General features: G+C 32.2%; 3 protein-coding genes across 17 annotated transcripts in view; 2 read left to right on the plus strand and 1 right to left on the minus strand.

Annotated features, from left to right (window-relative positions):
- Positions 1-14,508, plus strand: part of LOC124430188 (diacylglycerol lipase-alpha) — a 31,215-nt gene extending 16,707 nt beyond the window's left edge. For 4 of the 7 annotated variants that reach the window (XM_046976416.1, XM_046976411.1, XM_046976412.1 and 1 more), the window contains 15 exons: positions 114-325; positions 2,233-2,334; positions 2,935-3,121; positions 3,621-3,705; positions 3,789-4,117; positions 4,502-4,697; positions 5,008-5,196; positions 5,389-5,679; positions 5,868-6,097; positions 6,296-6,319; positions 6,955-7,087; positions 10,884-11,233; positions 11,859-12,203; positions 12,342-12,516; positions 12,628-14,508. In XM_046976416.1, coding sequence (XP_046832372.1) covers positions 166-325; positions 2,233-2,334; positions 2,935-3,121; positions 3,621-3,705; positions 3,789-4,117; positions 4,502-4,697; positions 5,008-5,196; positions 5,389-5,679; positions 5,868-6,097; positions 6,296-6,319; positions 6,955-7,087; positions 10,884-11,233; positions 11,859-12,203; positions 12,342-12,516; positions 12,628-12,909 — 3,078 coding nt within the window. In that variant the 5' untranslated portion in view covers positions 114-165 and the 3' untranslated portion in view covers positions 12,910-14,508. Of the gene's footprint in view, positions 1-113; positions 326-2,232; positions 2,335-2,876; positions 3,122-3,620; positions 3,706-3,788; positions 4,118-4,501; positions 4,698-5,007; positions 5,197-5,388; positions 5,680-5,867; positions 6,098-6,295; positions 6,320-6,954; positions 7,088-8,934; positions 9,204-10,883; positions 11,234-11,858; positions 12,204-12,341; positions 12,517-12,627 lie in introns of those variants that run through there. The other 3 variants (XM_046976415.1, XM_046976414.1, XM_046976418.1) reach the window with 3 other exon arrangements.
- A 191-nt stretch (positions 14,509-14,699) lies between these two features.
- LOC124430192 (protein Asterix) lies at positions 14,700-15,722 on the minus strand. 3 transcript variants are annotated; one of them, XM_046976430.1, is made up of 3 exons: positions 15,514-15,681; positions 15,167-15,184; positions 14,700-15,092 (listed from the first exon to the last, which is right to left on the minus strand). In XM_046976430.1, exon 3 carries the CDS (start codon positions 15,089-15,091, stop codon positions 14,759-14,761), a length of 333 nt encoding a protein of 110 aa, XP_046832386.1. In that variant the 5' UTR covers position 15,092; positions 15,167-15,184; positions 15,514-15,681; the 3' UTR covers positions 14,700-14,758. The 3 variants fall into 3 exon arrangements, with proteins under 3 accessions (XP_046832386.1, XP_046832387.1, XP_046832385.1); XM_046976431.1 differs by lacking the exon at positions 15,167-15,184 and having other exon boundaries at positions 15,598-15,722; XM_046976429.1 differs by lacking the exon at positions 15,167-15,184.
- A 213-nt stretch (positions 15,723-15,935) lies between these two features.
- On the plus strand, positions 15,936-20,109 carry LOC124430189 (periodic tryptophan protein 1 homolog). 7 transcript variants are annotated; one of them, XM_046976422.1, is made up of 13 exons: positions 15,936-15,953; positions 16,712-16,763; positions 16,941-16,993; positions 17,080-17,138; positions 17,215-17,369; positions 17,442-17,624; positions 17,710-17,817; positions 17,889-18,063; positions 18,140-18,298; positions 18,376-18,484; positions 18,615-18,705; positions 18,789-19,025; positions 19,178-20,109. In XM_046976422.1, the coding sequence occupies exons 1-13, from the start codon at positions 15,951-15,953 to the stop codon at positions 19,351-19,353; spliced, it is 1,560 nt and encodes a 519-aa protein (XP_046832378.1). In that variant the 5' UTR covers positions 15,936-15,950; the 3' UTR covers positions 19,354-20,109. The 7 variants fall into 7 exon arrangements, with proteins under 7 accessions (XP_046832378.1, XP_046832375.1, XP_046832377.1 ...); XM_046976419.1 differs by lacking the exon at positions 15,936-15,953 and adding an exon at positions 16,133-16,186; XM_046976421.1 differs by lacking the exon at positions 15,936-15,953 and adding an exon at positions 16,133-16,150.
- The last annotated feature ends 48 nt before the right edge of the window (positions 20,110-20,157 follow it).

The raw sequence follows: 20,157 nt of genomic DNA on the forward strand, positions 1-20,157 counted from the left end.
CTTACATTATTTTTGTTAAGGATAACAAAATCAGAGAGAACGTTTATAAATAAAATAAATAAATAAAATAATAATCTCTGTTTTTTATATAAGCTATATGTCTTTTATTACAGGGTGACAGTACTTGGAGTCCTATTGGGAATCCTTCAATGGGATCGCAGTGTTATGTGTATATTTCTTCTATGGGAATACATATTAGGCTATCTCGTGCTTTTCATAGTCTCCATGGTGGTAGAGTTCTCAATCTGTTTTCTTGCAACGAGAGGCAGTATTCTGGACACTGCGGTGAGGGCACCGATGCAATACATACTTTATATTCGCTTATGTAAGTATTTATTAAGAAAAAATATGTTTTTTGCATGTTACATTATATTTATTTTATATAAATGATATTGAACAATCGAGTTGCTTTTTTAGCGATAAGATATTTACGTTTCTGAACAGAATATTTGTATCGTAGTATAGTAAATTATAGTGTATTATAGTAAAAACAAGTATAGTAAATTATTAATATATTTTATTATACTTATATACATATTTATACATATTCATTATAAAGAAATATAACTTGAAAAATTTATCATAGAGAGTAGCTCAGACAAGGTCAATGTTTAGATTCACGTTGGCAAACATTGTTTACTTGTCTTATCATCTACCCTTTAAGTTTTGAATTTTTTTTGCGATACCAACTATTAAAAATCATTCAAATAGGGAAAGGAAAGAGTTTATAACTTGGCTTTGATACGTAAGAACTTATATGAAGATAATGTTCTATGATTGAGAAACATAAAAGAGAATATTTCAAGAATTTTATAGCTCGTTTTCTCTGCTACGAAGATTGATGCATTGTATTAATATCTTAACCTTTCACGTTGACATTTCCTTTTATCTGTGTCACAAAGAGATCAGACATTTTATTGTCTCGATCACGTCTAAAGCAAAAATTTATTTACATAGATCATTGTAATTATTGGATAGACATCTTGTCCTTTTAAATCGCATTTAATTTTTCTATTTTGTTGATTGACTGACGAGGAAGGAAATGAATCGTTGAACGAAAGATTCGTGGCACGAGCCACTTACCTTCGCCGATGCTTGGAATCTCCTCAGGGCAACAGGGCGAATATTAATAAGGACTCGGCTCTCCACCCTTAAGTTCTTCGACGTAATAAACGATCACTCATGAGGGGAGAGAATTTAGGCTTAGGGAGCAGGAAACGTATATGTGTGATGACTGCTACAATTCGAGTACGCGAAAAGACTTTCGAGAAACGAGAGAAATATATTGTTTCAGCGATATATCAACGAAACGTTCTTTTTATTTGTTTTTCTTTTTTTTTTTTTTTCTTTTTTTTTCTTTCTTTTTTTTCTTTTGCTCTCTCGACCAAACTTCGTGTTTCGTTGAATGTACATTTACTTATTTAAAAAATCAATGTTACTTCGATATTCTCTCTTTCTATTTCATTAAATATTTTCGAGAACAGACTGAAATTACTTCGTTTGAACTATCTTACGAAAAGAGAGATGGTACTGCAGTATCAACGAATTTGGAACGAGTCCAACGATGTGGTCTGCTATTTCCCGAAGAAAATCTCTATGGTTTTGGATGGAAAAAATTCGATAACCTTTCCGAGCACGTCCGATTGATTGGTAAAATCGTTATGGGGGTCGCGAATAGCTTTTTTATCTTCGATTTTTTTTTTTTCGTCATTCTACGTACGAATATAGCTACACTGATTTTTTTTATTATTACATATTTTTTATACGATATTTCGAAACAATATGAAAACGACAAGGAGATCATTAAAATTCTCTTTGTATAAATGTATACATGTGTTTAGATAACTTAGAAGACGGTAAATTAGGTCAAATGCTTTTCTTTCGAAGCCTCTTAGTGTTCGTTCGTTCCTTCATCGTCGAACGGATTACTCCCTCTCTCTCTCTCTCTCTCTCTCTCTCTCTCTCTTTCTTTCTCAGAAGTAGAGATGCTTTTGTCGTAAGCTGCATCGAGTTTGATGCTAGAAGAAAGCATTGCCAATACCTTCAACCTTATCCACCGTAAAGTTACGACAAGCACATCGACGTGAACACGTCATTCATTTCCGTTTTCATCGAACAAAGCCTTCGATATTTCAACAATCGTTAAATAATATACTAGGCCTATTAACGAAAATTTATATACATAATTGTCCTGCGAAATCCTAAATGATTTTTTGAATTTATTTTTTTCAGTCCTCTTATTGGTAGAAGCAGGATGGTTGTGTGCAGGAATAACTTGGTTAACACGGTTCTATCAAACTTGTCCTGTGGACCAAGCTAAGGATGTGATGCTGGGTGAGTTTATTAAATTCACGAAAAATATCTTAGGAATGTGATTAACAAATATCAGTACATAATTAATTTATAAAATTATAAAAAAATATCGCGCCTGTCAATAGGCAAGCTTTCATACATCGTCGGTAATTATGTCAGCGAGCGCCATCTATCAATAAGAAATTTTTTAACGCTCATTAGTAGGCAACCATTAATCTTTCTTCGTGCATATATAAATGTATTGCATATCGTAAGGGCTAGAGTAAGTTTCTAATAGATGGCATTAGTCAACATAATTGTTGACAATGTGTAAAATGATGCCTACTTATAAGCTCATATTTGTAGGAAAAAATTGAAAAATAAATAAATAAATAAATAATTGATAATTTAAAATAAATAGAACGAATTAAAGTTATACATAAAATATATTCTAAACTATATCTGTAAATAATCAGTAATAAGGAATTTTTTGAAGTGTTCGATATCTGACTCATTTTTGGAATACTTTTTTATCTCTTTTATTTTTTCTCTTTCGCTCGTTCGCGCGTTTAAACGTACCGCAGAGATCGAAAATGGATCGCTAGTACGTAGGGACTAGCTGAAAAATTCATGGACTCGTAGGTTTGGTGATATCGAATTGGTGTGTGTTGGCGTCGGTGATGGTGACGGTATGGTGTACGTACGACGCCGCTGGCAGATCCTGGGTGAAAATGAAGAAATATCAACGTAGCATGAGGGAGGCGGAATCGAGGAGCGGTAGATTACACTATAAACGCAGCGGCAGCAGAAACCGAAATTGGCGACAACGGTAATTCTCCCTCTCCCTCCCTCTCTCTCTCTCTCTCTCTCTCTCTCTCTCCCCATTTTTTATTACTTTCCGTCGAACAGTACGATCGTGAATGTTGTAGATCTTTTTTGTAGATCTATCATCGAAGAATAGAAAAGGACAAAACAAAAGAATATAGTTTTATCGAATAGTTCTGTTATATAGAAATCTATATTTGGAAGAATATCGTATTCTCCTACTTTCTCAAGCTTTCATTATTCACGCTATACTTTTAAAAGCAGTCTAGCTCTTATCTTTTCCAGTGGCTAGGTATTTCGAAGCGATCGATCAAAGCCTATATGAAGATACATCATTACCCTTCCGATATGGAGATACTTGATGATATTAATAGCTTAAGATAGATAAATTTTTTCGTTTCTACCAGACTGGTGGAAAAATTGTAAACAAATTTTTGTCAGCTAGTTGACATATTTTCCTTTTATTTTTCTTTTTTTCTTTTTTTTTTTTCTTATTTTTACAGAAAAGTTATACGTGCCTATCAAGATAGCTGGGACAACAGATGCAGATTGTTGTTTTGTTGTATGGGAAATTCCGATCGAAGTAGAGTAAGTAAAAAAAAAAAAAGTAGAGTTCATTGTAAAGAAGAAAACGTTCGATAATTCGCTAAAGAAGTATTCGTATTTCATAGAACTCTTTCGCTGACATTGCCAGACTGTTGAGCGACTTTTTCCGTGACCTTGACGTGGTACCATCAGACGTTGTAGCCGGGCTGGTGCTTCTACGAAAGTTTCAAAAAGTTGAAAGAGAACTGATAGTAAAGCAAAAGAAAAACGACACGTATGAGTTCCTCTCAGGCGTACCAGTAACGCCTCGTACTAAGTTTCTCTCCTTGACCGAGGACGGCGATCTGGGCCATTTTCAATTGGCCATTCATTATATGCACTTCGCTCTCGCTGCCTACGGTTGGCCTATGTTCCTCATTAATCATTCTACGGGACTCTGCCAGTTGTGCACGAGGTAATCCTTTTTCGAAGATCACGTCCTAAGCATTCAGTATACCCGGATATTAGACATGATCACTTATTCGTGGTTGACCAATTCTCCCTTTAACGATCGTGCGAAATTGAAATGACTTTACTATGCGAAATCTTAATTGTAGTAATAATTTACCGATGTAACATTTTGTTGAATCGATAAACCTCCTAGAAAATATTAATGTATGTGGCTGGATCTTGATTATACAAATTTTTTCATGCGGCCGTTCATCGAGGCCGATGATAATTAAAATCATCATATTATTTAAATACAATCGTGTCTTTTACATTCGATAAAATCATTTCCGTTTCTAAAATAACAAGCGAATTCATAATGTGAAGTGACACTTATTTTTTTCTATTCAAGGCTAAGATGTGCTTGCTTTCCATGTGGCAATCAGGAGGACGAAGCTACGATAGTGGAAGATAACTGTTGCCAATGCAATTATACGGCTCTAAGGAAAATGGTCAAAGTTGGCGAAGTCGAAGTTGTTTATGCGACCTTTCATGTGGACGTCGGAGAGACACCATTTTTCGTAGCGCTCGATTACACGAAAAAAAAGGTTTTCCTTTCCCTAACTCCCTCCCTCCCTGTCCCTCGTAGTTTGAATCATTAAATACGAAGACACAGTAAAAAGTTGGTCCTTTTAATTTGCGATCCTTCCTCTTTAAAAATCGCTTAAAATCGTTTAATGAATTCCATTAAAATTTTCTCGAGAATCTTGCCGTATATCACCTAACTTTTTACTTTCAATAAATAATTGTTATTAATCACATAATTATGTGATTCTTTCGTTTTAACTTTACCTTACTAAACTAAACCTTACCTTAATTAACTATTTCTCATTTGTTTTTTACTTTTTCTTTTCTCAGGTTGTCATTAGTATACGAGGGACGCTCAGTATGAAAGACGTTTTAACAGATTTAAATGCGGAAGGTGAAGTATTACCATTAACCCCGCCGAAAGACGATTGGCTAGGTCATAAGGGTATGGTTCAAGCCGCAGAATACATACGCAAAAAGCTTCAAGAAGAGAACATTATCGCGCGAGCGCTATCAAAGGTACAAAGCTAAAACGTGTGTTACGGCCTAGTTCCCTTCACAATCGATAGCGTTTCCTGGTATAAACGTTTGCACAATTTCACGTCAATGATTAGTTATTCGATCATATGTATACATAAATACATAAGCTATAGCAACAGATCAGCCGATAAATACGAATATGTTAGTTTTCAATCGTTTCTTCTTTAACAGGATCCTTCGAGAGGAACCGATCAATTTGGATTGACATTGGTTGGTCATTCTCTTGGTGCAGGCACCGCCGCAATACTTGCAATTTTACTTAGGCAAGAATATCCGGATTTGATATGTTTTTCTTTCGCACCACCCGGTGGATTGCTCAGTATGCCAGCTCAACAATATTCTCAAGAATTTACGACGTCCGTAGTTGTAGGGAAAGACGTTGTACCTAGACTAGGATTACGACAGATGGAAAGTTTAAGGGCCGACCTTATTAATGCGATAAAAAGGAGCGTCGATCCCAAGGCACGATATAAATAAATCTTTATTTATTCTTAAGAAAGAAGAAAATCTTTTTATATGTTTCAAAATTGAATCCATATGTGTATAAAAAAAAAAAAAAAAAAAAAAAATCCTTTCATTCTTCCTTTTTTCTTTGTCTTTATACGTCGATAGTATCAAATTTATAAATCGTATCGAATGTTTCTTTTCAGTGGAAAACGATAGCTTGTTCGGTAATGTGTTGCGGATGTGGTTCGACACCCACGTCGGCGGCTAATATGGAGGCTGGTGGATGTATCAGCGAGTATCAGAGAGATAAGGATCTGGCACGATCTCAAGCGATCATACCTATGGATTCGAGTATCGCATTGACCTTGCATAGGCCGCTCTATCCACCTGGTAGAATTATTCACGTGGTTCGACATCATCCTAATAAGGGCGAGTAAGTATCCGATGTACTGTGAATTATCTTTGTCCTAATTACGATTGAAATATTTCATTATTCATTAACCGTTTATTAAATTAAATATTGCACAGCCAACATTGGTCTGATCTTTTTCGCGTGACTTTAGTGATAACAAAAACATATTACGATCGAGCTGAATGAGCTAACGAAAGATATTTATTTTTTTATTTTTAGGAAAAAGTATGAATCACGGTGGAGGTACGTGTGTTCTATTATTTGTATTTTCAGGATTACAGTGGGTATTGCATCTTGGAGATATGTCAGTGCGCATGCATCTTGGATCTATGTCCTATAATCTTGTTTATACGATGCACCATTTGATCCTTTCGTTTCAGGTTTAACGATCACTCTGATTTAGAGAAATACTTTTCATTAATATAAATAATGCATGAAAGGGAGGTGCAGAGAAAGCATTACGATTATCGACTAATGTGTAGTAATATAGTTGTCTATTGCGTACCTCTCGTATGTTTCTAATAGTAATTCGTTATAAAATCCGATCTTTAATTGAATCTTCTCAGAGTTTGATATTCATTAACTGCATGATCCTATAGGGATAGATAGAACGTTTAGTCGAGTATCGCTGTATGGCTTAGTCCTCATTCTTATCTTATAAAAAGTAATGAGACGCATCATCGTAAAATAAGTAAACAAAATAATATAAATTAAATGATTTATTATATAAACGTAAATATATATATATATATATATATATATATATATATACATACATACACGTGTGTGTATATATCTATGTTTCACTTAAATGTTTTCGATGTCTCGATAAAATTCGTTTAGAAAAGTAAGGCGAGATACGTCCATTCGAATTTCAGACAGGTGTTGTCTAAACGCGAACCAGTCTACCAGGCATTATGGGCAGGACCATGCGACTTCGATGAGGTGTTAATAAGTCCAGTGATGATACAGGACCACATGCCGGATAGCATGCTGAAGGCCTTGAATAAGGTAAGCCAGACCGACTCGATTATAGTCGGACAGATAAAAAAAACGCAGCATTCTCCGGCTAGTCGAAGTCCCTCTGTAAAACTGGGCCATTACGAGCCTCTGGAAGAAACTATGGACGATCCTGATATTACGAAGGAAGAAGATCCTATCGTACCAGTAATAGTCAAGATCGACGATGGTAGTTCTAGTCGAAAACAAGTACACTTTGCTAATCCGGAGACTAGTGAAAATTCTGCATCTTTTGTCGTCGATGTGGAGGTGTACGAACGGAAGGAAACGCAGACTGGATCTTAATAAAAATGTGCTTTTCGATCGATTTGCTTATTGACTTTTGATCGAACATTATTTTTATTATTATTGCTGCACAGTCTTTAGGAGTTAGAATGCGTCGTTTTCGTCTCTCTTTTTTCTCTGTGCATTTGAACGAATTCAAATTCTTTTCTCACATTTCACATATGACATATTTATATATTTACACATATATATATATATATATATATATGTATATGTATTTATATGTATATGTATATGTACATGTAAGGACAATAATTATCCTTAAAGGGTGATAGTTCATTTGGAATGAATTAGAGTAAAACGAAGCTTATTTTTAGTTTTACTGTACACAATGTATGTGCGTTGTTATTCGTCCAATGATTAGGTACGATTTTTAAGTTCTGTGTATAGTCATGCTTCCCTTATCAAGTAAGAATAAATCTCTTTTTGTAATGTTTTTCATAGCATTAGAATTATCCAGATTATCCTGGTTGCGTCGTATTTGTACATACATACATACATGCATACATATCTACGAGAAATGTAGTATATTTGTTTTTTTGTATATAGATAGATATAGAGTTACATATGCAATTGAATGCAAATTTGTGAATTTAATAGAGTCTTACCAATAAAGCGCGTATATACATATTCAGTCGAATTAATAAAATCATTTGATCAATAAGCATGTTGCCTGATAACGCATGAATTATTGATACGTTTAGGTAATAATACATTCAATACTTCTACTTACGGGTAAAAAATTTTTTCCCTTCGTCTCGTTAACTCATTCCTCTTAGCTTCTATAAATTACATTCAAAACGACCGATGTATAATGAATACGACAAAACAATGAGAACAATTTTAGATGAAGTACTTTACAAAAATAATCAAATACATTTGGTCGATTTGATTGCAATGAAAGATTGTCTTTGTTATAGGCTGCACTATGTACGCAATTTTTATCAATATATTTAATGCCATCGAAATTATCGTTCTTGTTGATTCATGGAACGAAGTTTCCTAAATTTTGTATATGTAATTTTTATAATTTATCGAGATTTTTCAATTTTAATTGGCAAATAGATCGCAAACGTTACTATTATTATTTCAATATTAATACACACGCTTGTTGTACCTTCTAGCTAGCAGCTTCGCGTAGTTTAACATACTACATCGCTTCTTCTATTCAGTTTTATAATCTTTGTTTTATTTCTTTTCCTTTTTTTCTTTTTCCGTAAGAACTCATTACTCGACAATTCTTTACTTTTATTTACAAAACGCTTTTTAGTAAATACACGCATATACACGTATACACATATATACATATATCTGTCATTAGGAAAAAAGTCGAGAAAGGGAAATTATCAAGATCCAAATTGTTTGGGAGTCTTCGTAAAAAGGAAAGGAAAATCTAAGGTCGATATAGGAAATAAACTCGAATTTTTGTTATATATCTCTCTTGTCAGTCTCTTTCGAGTAGCTAGCGAAAGGATAGGATAATTTTCAATAGGGGAGGAAGGTGATAGAGCCAATGGAATGACAGTGGCTTGAGGGTGTGTGGTGTGGATTAGGTGTCAGCGTGCAGAAATCGGAGCGGTACCGTGGATGCCAATGCAGCTGCCAATACAGTCACAGATGCAATCGACGATGCAGCCGATGGTGCAAGTTCGCGTGCAGCTTTGTGCGCATCTCTCGAGCTAGATGTACCAACGTACAGGAGAGCATCCGATCAACGATACGTCGTACTCCATCATCAAAATACTTCGACGACACGTGGCCGCGATGCCGACGCCAACGCCGACGCCTATGCCACCACACCCTCTTCCTGCCACGAGACAAGGTATTAAAACAAAACGACGTCTCCTTAGATATTTGCAATAATCTTATTTTCTTTTCTCTTTACTTTTCTTTTCTTTCTTTCTTCCTTTTTTTTCTTCTTTTCCTTGCTTATCACTGTACGTGGTGGGCCACTGTGGTAATAAACTCAGATATAAATATATTTTATCTTCTATCCATTTCTCTTTATTTCCTCTTACATATACCTACATAAAATGATAGAACTATTCGAATAAAATTTTATTTTATTTTATTTTATTTTTTCGATTGGACATTACTGATATCTTGGGAATTCACCAAATATGTTCATAATCCACGTTCGTTTCATAATTATCCCTATGCAATTTTCACATTGCACGTTTTTACAATCCACGATTACAGATCGCGGATTTTTCACTATCATCTCATTGCGCATAATTCACCGTGCATATCCTAATAACTTTTCCACGTTTCATTTTCATCTATTATATACACTTCATGTAGTTACTTAACATAAAACTCATTAGTTTCTATGCAGAGAAGTATTTATATCGAGGTGTCTGTAAGGTTGAAGTAAGAAAGGGATTTTGTTTCGAAAGATAATCACATATAGTTTGGATGACACTACTTTCACCGGACATGCATGTTCATCACGCATAGAGTAACATATCCATATCGCCATTGCATTTTTGAGTAGATTAAATTAAAGTGAATCGAATTTAAAATGATTATATTATTATTAAATGGTATTACATTAATATGCAATAATATCAGTTAATATTATAATAATATTAACGTGAAACATGAGTGAACATGAGAAAAAAATGTAGAAATGTGCCATTCCATATTCCACATTTTATATGGCATCGTTCGTCTTTTCCAGAGAATATCTTTAATTTCTCGATGACGAGAGAAGAAATATTTGAGTTATTAAATATGTACGATTCTTTGTGAGCACATTTAAACGATTCACTTTTATTTGATCATACTCTTAAAAGTATTTTACACAAGTGCATGTTGTGGAGACATAGTACGAGCTATATATTTTAGTGATTAATAATTCGAACGTTAGAAAAATAATTAGTACTTTCTAATAGTTATAATCCAAATAGCATTGAAGTAGAAAATAAAGAAAAATTTTCTGTAAGATTATTACAAAAAAGAAAAAACAATATGATTACACGCGATCCATAAGATGTTTGATTTACAGCCCAGAGCAAGTTTATCATTTTCTACGAGCCAAGTTAATCATCGTAAAAATCCGTTCATACTCCACTCGTAACATACCGTTCGAGCATCATGCATCGACCCTCAAATCCTCTTTTATTATCACCACTATATCGATGTCAATTCGATTTCTTTTCGAGAACGTCTGCGAATGTTATTACCCCATTGTGCAATATCATCTATATTACATATAAAAGAAAAGATCATTGTGTGAGCGTATCGAAATATATGTCTGTGTATCTCTGTATGTGCGAAGGACGAAGAAAAGAAAATTTGATTTCGATCGATTTTCTTCGACTTTCGCAACAGAGAGAGAGAGAGAGAGAGAGAGAGAGAGAGAGAGAGAGAGAGAGAGAGAGAGAGAGAGAGCTCGCGAACATTCATAAAAAGAGAAAAGAAAGAAAAAACAAAATAGAGAAGGAGTACTCTCGCATGACTATGCAGGATAATATGGAAAAATGGCGTATGGATATGTCAGGTTGTAACAACCCTGGGACCAGCGAAGCCACAGCGTTTGGCATCTGGACATGCTTCGTCCGCTGAACCATCGGAAGTTCGAGAAGTTATGGAGGTCCAGGAGCTAGAGATCGAGCAAGAAATGAGGGCTCTTCTCTCACCTTCTACTCCGGTCAAGAGCCAGAGCAATAATCTAGCAGGGACACCACCTCACAAGCTTTGCCTCGAGACGAGCTTTACATCATTGCAGAGTCCGACGGAATTCCCGCAGGCTGGTCGAGAACTCAGCGTTGACTCCAGAGGAATACCATGGGAATACGTTAGCTTGGCCAGCGACTTGCTCAACACACCACGACCAGATGACAGTAAATTGTAAGGACCCAACAGAAAGTCCCTATCTCGAGTGATTTCGAACGAGAATCTTTCGATGGATCTACTCTCTACTCTAGGATTTTAATCTAATTCGCGTACCATTTCTAATTTCTTCTATCGAAGAACTTTCATTTAACTTCGATTAAATAAGATGTAGTTTTCGATTCATTAGTGATATCCCTCTGAATAGGTACGATAAATTGAATTATAAACGTGTCAAAAACTATTATACACACGATTCAAGGATAATTCATCTCTCACGCTTTTTTGCATTTCATTGAACGCGCTTATCTCACTTCATTTAAACACGCGACATACATACATTATCACTGCTTTTTAATATACTCGAAGCACTTGAATAAATCACATCACCATTCGATCATTAAGGATTATTTGCAACTAGTAATGGGATAGACGATGATTAAGAACGATCGTGGGTTAAAGGGAAATTTTCTTTCATGGTTTTTTTTTTTTCTTTTTTTTTTCTTTGTTTCTTCCTTTATACTTTCTTCATCATTCATTTTATTCGAAGGGAAAATGCTTCTCGTTTAGATCGAATCGTAAAATAATTATCCTCTCTTTCATTTTTCCGTCATTCATCTTTTTTACTCTTTCATTCGTAAAGATTAAATCGTCGTGGAGATTGGGAAGATGTCTCTCGTACTGCACCCCTTGCCACCCCCGAAACATTGTCAGAGACATCGAGTAATCCACCCTCGCCAATACCACCGCCAAGACCAATGAGACGCACACCAAAGATTCCGGGAAACTTGTCAACGGCGGCGGACGACCTCAAAAACAATCTCCACTTTGCTATGCTCTCGGCGAAGAATTACTTTCTGAGGGAGGAGAATATTGGAAGTAATAGCAGTAGTGGTAATAGCGAGGCAAGCTACGAAAGTGCCAAGAGTTTGACAGCTGATCTTCCGCCGCCTGTACCAAGAAGAAGGGATTCGATTATCGTTAGAAGGTCCTTTTTAAGAAACAAAGAATCTTTTTCACATTGATTTAATAAATTTGTTCTGATAAGATCTTCCAATAATTCATTGTAACTCTTTGTTTTTCTTTTCTTTTCTTTTTTTTTTTTTTTTTCCTTTTTTTTTTCCAGAGAACAAAGGGTATGCATGGCTGCATGTTGTAGAGACGATCTATCGGAAAATTCGTCCACTCATGCGTCCTCTCATTCCTCCAGAATTTCACGTACGTCTCATCATGTACAAGTAGATTTTCCTGAAGGAGATAACGAGACGAACGGATCTAGTTTAGATTTCTTCGAGGCTAAGGTACCAAGAGTAAAATTCCCCAGTCAATCTTATTTGCATAAAATAAGATCTCCTTGTTTAAACCTTTTCGAATCTAATTTGAATCTTTCGTATTTCCGATCGTTCTTTCAGGGCTCGTCAGGTCAACGTGATAGCAGTAACGACGTGTTCCTTAGCGTTCGAAGTTCTCCAGAATGTAAAGGATTAATGGCACCTGCCACTGATCTTGGTGCCGAATGGAAAAGAAGATTCGATGCTACTGGTTTAAGCAGTGATGCATCTTTGCCTCTTCTTCGTGGTCTTTCGCCTACACCAACTACCGCACAACACAGTTCTTCGCCATTCTTTAATGCTAAACGAAAGAAATATGTTTATCCTATTACGTTGATGGGTCGAGGCGAAAGCAGCGTCTAGCAAAACGAAAAAGAAAAAAAAAAGGATGATCTACAATTTTTACGATAACTTTTCTAGCCTAATCGAATAAAGAAAGGTAATTTTTCGAAAAAGGTCTGTTTAACAACTGTTCAAAATGAAGATTAAGCAAAACTTGTGCCAATATGATCGATCGCTTGAAATTTCTCTACAAATATACGCTCTGTGAACGATTAGATTTTTAAAACAAAGACAAATCGATTAGAGTATACGCTTAAAGGATAATATTGATTTATCGACTAATGATTGAATGACAAATATTAATAAACAGTGTTAGGCAATATATCTTTAATTGAATTAATGATTTCAATTAAACTATTTAATTGTCATATTCAATGATATATGAGATGAAAGTATCTATGGAGTAGTTCGTCAATGATTCAATATATCTACGAAAAAGTTTAGTCAATGTACGAGTCTACGAAATAGTTCGTCGATATGTGAATTTTAATCATACGATTCACATCGATGTATAAGTAAACATTTAATTATTAATTGTAATTGATAATTAAATATTTCAATTGTGAATCGTTAATGGTTAATCGAATTAAATATTGACCAACACTGTATTAATAAATCTTAAGAAGCGACGATGTGATTAACACGAACAGTTTTGCGTTTAACTATTTTTTTCTTTTTTTTTTTTTTTTTCTTCTTTTTTTTTTCACATAGATTTTATCCTTTTCATAAAGTTACAGATGTAACATGAAAGAAAAGGAGACTTTTTAAATAAAAGTCGATACGTTTAATTATCATTTATTACTTCGAAAAATTTAATTTCTTTTCGAGAATGCATTATAAATCATTTATAGATTATAACTATGGTGAGAATGTTCTATTGAACGAGATAATAAAACGGATGTAATATGTTCGATAAAAACAATATTTAAGATTCGTACAAAGTGAAACATCTTGAGGTTCGTGGTTAGAAAGTAAGAAATTTGTTTCGTAAGTCAAACGTACGCGCTATGCGTACGATGACACTGGCCTATCGAATATCGATATTTCTTGTTAGAAAATTAGGAGCAAATTCATTTTGATACATTTTTAATAACAATACCTTTTTGAACTAGCAGAGAATTATTGCATTTATATGTCTTTACGTGAATTATCATATAGATCAAACGATTTCTTATGTTTCAATTATATATTCCTATTTTCTTCTAGGTTAGAAGAATAACAAAAAAAGAAAAACTTATTCATCTATTAATGATTTTTCATACTTAACATGTTTATAAGATCAAAAATAGGAAAAAGAAATTAATATGCTATGATATTAAAAATGAATACACTCGATGACACACAAGGTAGATGACGCATTATCAAAGGTTATAAAGTCTCTCATGGCAATGTTTTTAATAATAAAAATTTAAACATTGTACTTGTGTACAAAGTAGATGAAACGCGTATAACGCATATAATTCTAGTCAATATGGGATATATTTAGAAATGTAATATTTATGGACTTAATAAAAGTCATACATATAGAATATCTGTAGAAAGATGCTGTGCAAAGTTGATTTTGATGTATAATGAAATATAATAATTTATAAGAAATAAAAGAATGAAGAGAGATATCAATTGGAAATTTGTTTGAATAGATACATAAATATATATGGAAAATAAATAACTCAAATATCTTGGTAAGTACATGAAAAGTTTTACTTCATCATTTATTCCTTTGATGTGCATATCATATTAAAGTACAAATTTATATATGTAATACATTTTACTTTTTTAATATTAAAAAATGACAAATGACAAATTCAATATACATACATATAAATATATTTAACGTAAACAATGTAATTTCCTAATTATGTCTAATATTTTATTGTATCGCTGTTGCCCATGGAGGAGTCATAGGCTGTGGATTTTGTAAATAAGACATTACAACGGCAGATATGGATAACATAAAATTGCTAAGTATATGTTTAGTACCATCACTGACTCTAGAATTGGCAAAACTAATACAGGAACAATAAAGAGCTAGCCAAGCGCACCATTTCAATCTCATCATTAAACCGCACATACTGAAGATTATTCCTAGAATATTTATGTAATCTGGTATCGAATCATCTCCTGGTTGTGCTTGATTACTTGACACCGTAGGTTTGTATCGAATTTCCTTCTCGGGACGTCGTGGATCTGAGAAACTGTTCATTCTGAAATATTGTAAAATAATTTATGTATACAGAAAAGCGTCAGGTTATGTTAAATCACAAATGAAAATACTTACATAAATATAATATTATATCTATATAAAGTTATAGAAAATAAAAGAGATATAGTGTTTATTATAAATTAAAAATCTAGATTTATACGTAACGTTATTAGTAAAATTAAATAAATAAGACAAGTCGTAAAAAATCATCAGTACTAATCGATTATATATCGATTAGGTATATAGATAACTCATATTTAAAACGATATCTCGAAAATTTAATTTCTATTTCTATCACCATTGGCGCTACGATCTTTTGGTAACTTATCAATAATGCAAATCTTGATAAATCAAAAAAATTCAGATTAAAACACTTGATTATTGGAAATTTTTTTGAAACAAGGTTAACAAATGTTCACTACCTTTTGTTCGAAGCGTATGTGATTTCAGCGACAGGTATGAACAAAATATGAATTACGAATACAAGCGGGGAACGCTGTCCTCACCATGTATCTGTCGTATCGATGTATAAACTTGTTTGGTTATTCTCTTCTTATGCTTAAATAACGATTGGTTTTGTTTGGGTTAGAGTAAGTAGTTAGTAGATTGTGAACTCGCACTTTTCAGTCTTCCATATGTATAACTAGATAAAAAGATAACTAGATAACAAAGATTTAAAAGATAAGAAGATAAAAAAATAAATAGAAAAAGAAAGTATAGTTCGATCATTTTTTCAAGAATAATTTATCTACAGATAGAAAGCTTTTTCAAAAATCGTCTTTAAAATGAGACCGTGTTCATCGAAATTGGTTGAGAATTACGTTTGTTCTATTTGATGGCGTAAACCATTAGAAAACCAATGGTAGTGAACATATTTAATATTTTGTCTTTAAGATTATTTATCACAGTTTTATAATGGTTTACGTCGACAGTGATTATAGACGTAAATCTTGAACGATTTTGTTGAAGAAGTTCTCATTTTAAAGATGATTTAAGCTAAGACATGACTTTTTCGAACTATTGAAAAAAGCTTTATTTTATTTGAATAATCAGAAAATGGTATTTTTTTCGAGAATAGTATGCATAAAAAAAAAGGTATTTTCAAAAATCCGGAAAAGTCATGTTCTCGTTTAAACCTTCATTTTTAAAAAGAAACCACGTTCATCAGTAGCGTTCATGAATTAAATATGGACTTGCTGTTGGTGTAAATAACTGCTTTCGACTTTTTTTCATAAAAAAATGATTAGTTTCATATAGTGGCGCTCTTCTAATTTTACGACAGAAGTCAAGAAGCTACTATGGACTATTAGATTTTTATATAAACTTTTAAATGCTGTGTATTCTATTTCCACGAAGTATACGATTGTTTGTTTATGTGCTTAACGATCCTGAAATTTTCTAAACCATTCCAAACTCAAGAAAATGCGTTTCGTATCTAATTCATTTAATTCGTCTCTAAAAACAAGATTTTGTTGATTGTTTGGTGAAAAATAATAATTAGTGAATATATACTTCTATATTATATCTTTATAAAAATTAAAACATTGCATCATTTCCACATCATCTATGAATTATAACCTATATAAGCTTATAGACACGTCCCCTTTTTTGCTTTTACAGTTCATATTGTGTCCATACCTGTCGCTGAAGTCACACACGCTTCGAGCGATAAGTAATAAACGCCTTAATTTATAATTATAAACATATATATACACATATATATATATATATATATATATATATATATATATATTTTTTTTTTTTTACATATACATATATGTATGCATGTACGTATGTATATATAAATAACAATATTTGCATTTAAATCAAATAAACATAATGAATATAGTATCGTGCACCACGTGGGTTAAGAGAGGTATTGCTGCAACTCTTCCTGAAAAGGTTAATTTAAAAACGAACATAACGTAATATATTATCTTTATATATATTTTATATCACGATTAGGAAATGATAATTGTGATTTACAGGTTGAACTGACATCAAAAGAATTAGAAGAAATTATAAAACAAACCCAATTTGATTTGCAGTATGTTTATGTAATAATTTACTACACAAAATTTCTTCAAAATCGTCCAATTGTATGAGAAAAATATTATTTTTAGGAATGATGATTCGGATAAAGAAGAAGACGAAGAAGACGAAGAAGCTATTGGAGATGAAGCTGATTCGGAGAAAAATAAAGTTAAAAAGAACTATGATGTAAACAATAGTTCGATGGAAACCGATGAATATGATTTTGATAAATATGATAAAGAGAGTAGGTTTATTATTTTGAATTAGATATTATATTTGCATTATAAATTTGAACATTAAAAAATATATTTTTAAGACGGTGATATACATTGTAATATCGGAAATATAGTATCTTTTGGGGAGGACGGTAAAGATCCTCTTATAACATCAGCAGAGATTGATGATGATTCAGAAAAAGAAGATGACATGATCAAAGGCGATGATAATTTAGTTTTGTTAGGACACGTTGATGGTGATGCCAGTATATTGGAAATATTTGGTTAGTTTTTGTATTAAACTAATCTCATTGATAAAAAAGATTTTTATTTAAATAACTAATCTATCTTAATCTAAATGAATTATAGTATATAATGCAGCAGAAGGTTCTTTTTATTGTCATCATGATATATTGTTACCATCATTTCCATTATGTATCGAATGGCTTAATTTTGATCCAAGTGATACAATGCCAGGTAAATAAGTAAAAGATTAATTATATATTTCGTAATGTATGTTATTCATATTTATTTGAATGTTTGTTTAGCCAATTTATGTGCAATCGGAAGTATGACTCCAATAATCGAAGTTTGGGATCTTGACCTAATTGATTGTTTAGAACCAGTTTTTAAACTTGGGCGTAAACCAAGTAAAAAAAAAAAATTGACCCGTATCGGTCATAAAGATGCAGTATTAGATTTGGCATGGAATAAAAATTATACGTAATTAATTATTTAATACTTTTTGTTAATTAATTTCATTATAAAATATGAATATCGTAAAAGATTTTCTTTTCAGACATATATTGGCAAGTGGTTCAGTTGATCAAACTGTTTTATTGTGGGATTTAGAAAATGGCAAACCTGCCACCAAATTGGATCCTTTCAATGAAAAAGTTCAGAGTCTTGAATGGCATCCATTAGAAACTCATCATCTCTTAACGGGATGTGCAGACCAGTAATTATTATTTTTATCTATTAATATAATAGTTATTGTATTCGTATTATATATTAATTGTATACTATTTTATTTAGAGTCGCAAGATTGTTCGATTGTAAATTAGAAAGCAATGTTAAAGAATGGCAGACACCTGGAGAAGTAGAAAGAGTCTTATGGAATCACTTTGATGCTAATTATTTTCTTGTAAGTACATATATAGTTTTATTTTTTTAATATTTCAATTGTTTAATATTACAAAATTATTAATTTCATACATGTCATAAGTAATGTATATGTATTTTTAAAGATAATATGATAGTAATTTTTATTGTAGATTAGCACAAATAATGGTTACCTTGAATATTATGACATAAGAGAAGATTCACCAATTTGGCAAGTCAAGGCTCATGAAGCAGAAATTACAGGTTTTTTCTCCCCCACCCCCAAAAATCATTTATATATAAGATAAACAGAATAATCATGTCCTGTTTCTTTGTCTACTTTTTAGGATTATCTTTTAGCTCATCGTATCCAGGATTATTAGTTACTTCATCGAATGATAGCATAATCAAAGTATGGGATATTCTTGATAGTAAAGATCCATGCGTTATATGGGAAAAGAAGACTAATTTAGGTGCATTGCAATGTCTTGCAGCAAATCCAGATATTCCACTTGTATTTGCTGTAGGTGGTGACAACAAAGCTCATAATTTTAAAGTTATAGATTTGTCTGAAATATCAACAGGTATATATTTCATTTTTATTTTATTTTATCATAGTTGTAACACTTATATCATACAAATTGATGATACATTACTTTTTGGTTTATGTTTCATAAAAATATGTATGTATTTCTATGATGTTATTATATAATATCTCTTATAATTATTACAACAGTTAATGACAGATTTAAAAAAAGAGAAACTATACATATGGAAATGAAAGAAAACTCTAAAAAGAGTGAAGACTATGGCACAAAAGGAGAAATGATGGAAGTGGCTGAGGGTATGGAATCCATGGCATTAAACATTGTTAATTCTTCTGGGGTTAATAAAAAAAAAAAAAAGAAATAAGAAATAATAAATGTTATCTAAATTTTGTGTACGAAATGTAAATAATTTACCTACACTATACGTTCGATATGTACATAATATAAATATCGTACAACACACATTTTTCTTACACGTGATAATTCTATTTTCATAATTTATAGGTAGGGTATTTAATGAAATACAAATGTCATTAGATTTTCGAAGTTTTTATTCGGTTCCTTTTGCTATTTACTCTAGTTTATAATATTTCTGTGTGACAAATTCTATATACTTTCTAGCACAATAAATTACACAATACTGAATAAGGAAGAAAGTTTATAATGATCTTAATATACCTGGGATGGTTGTGTATAATAATTCTTATTTCTTTTTTTTGCACATAATTTATTTCTTTCCCTGTAGTAATATAATGTTATCCCCAACAGTATTTCGTAAGAGTTAATCATTCTGTACAACAATGTGATTTCATTCTATATTCTTTACAATTGATGGATTCCAATTTTTTCCCCCTTCTATAGATAATTTATATTAAGAAGGCAGTTGATACAAACTTTGATTCATAATATTTCATTATCATAAAAATACAACTTACAATGATTTAATAATGACTAAGAGTGTTAATATTAATTGTATGAGAATAATTGCCAAATATTATTTATCGACTAAAAAAACTTGGAAAAAGAGTTTACAATAAATGTGATTAAAAAATTACTTTTGAAATGTATATTAAAAAAAAAAAATAAAAAAAAAAAAAAAAAAAAAAAAAAATTAAATATTGATAACTACACCATTACAATAATATATAACGAATTTGTGAAAAGTGTT

Source organism: Vespa crabro, chromosome 17, assembly GCF_910589235.1.
Source record: "Vespa crabro chromosome 17, iyVesCrab1.2, whole genome shotgun sequence".
NCBI classification, from domain to species: domain Eukaryota; kingdom Metazoa; phylum Arthropoda; class Insecta; order Hymenoptera; family Vespidae; genus Vespa; species Vespa crabro.

Bases quoted from the DNA above. Each gene is read 5' to 3' on its own strand.
- LOC124430192 (XM_046976431.1), bottom strand. From the start codon at position 15,091: ATGAACAGTTTCTCAGATCCACGACGTCCCGAGAAGGAAATTCGATAC.
- LOC124430189 (XM_046976420.1), top strand. From the start codon at position 16,658: ATGAATTATAACCTATATAAGCTTATAGACACGTCCCCTTTTTTGCTT. The intron at 17,370-17,441 runs GTAGGTTTATTA...TATATTTTTAAG, and splicing joins TGATAAATATGATAAAGAGA to ACGGTGATATACATTGTAAT. The intron at 18,706-18,788 runs GTTTTTTCTCCC...TCTACTTTTTAG, and splicing joins TCATGAAGCAGAAATTACAG to GATTATCTTTTAGCTCATCG.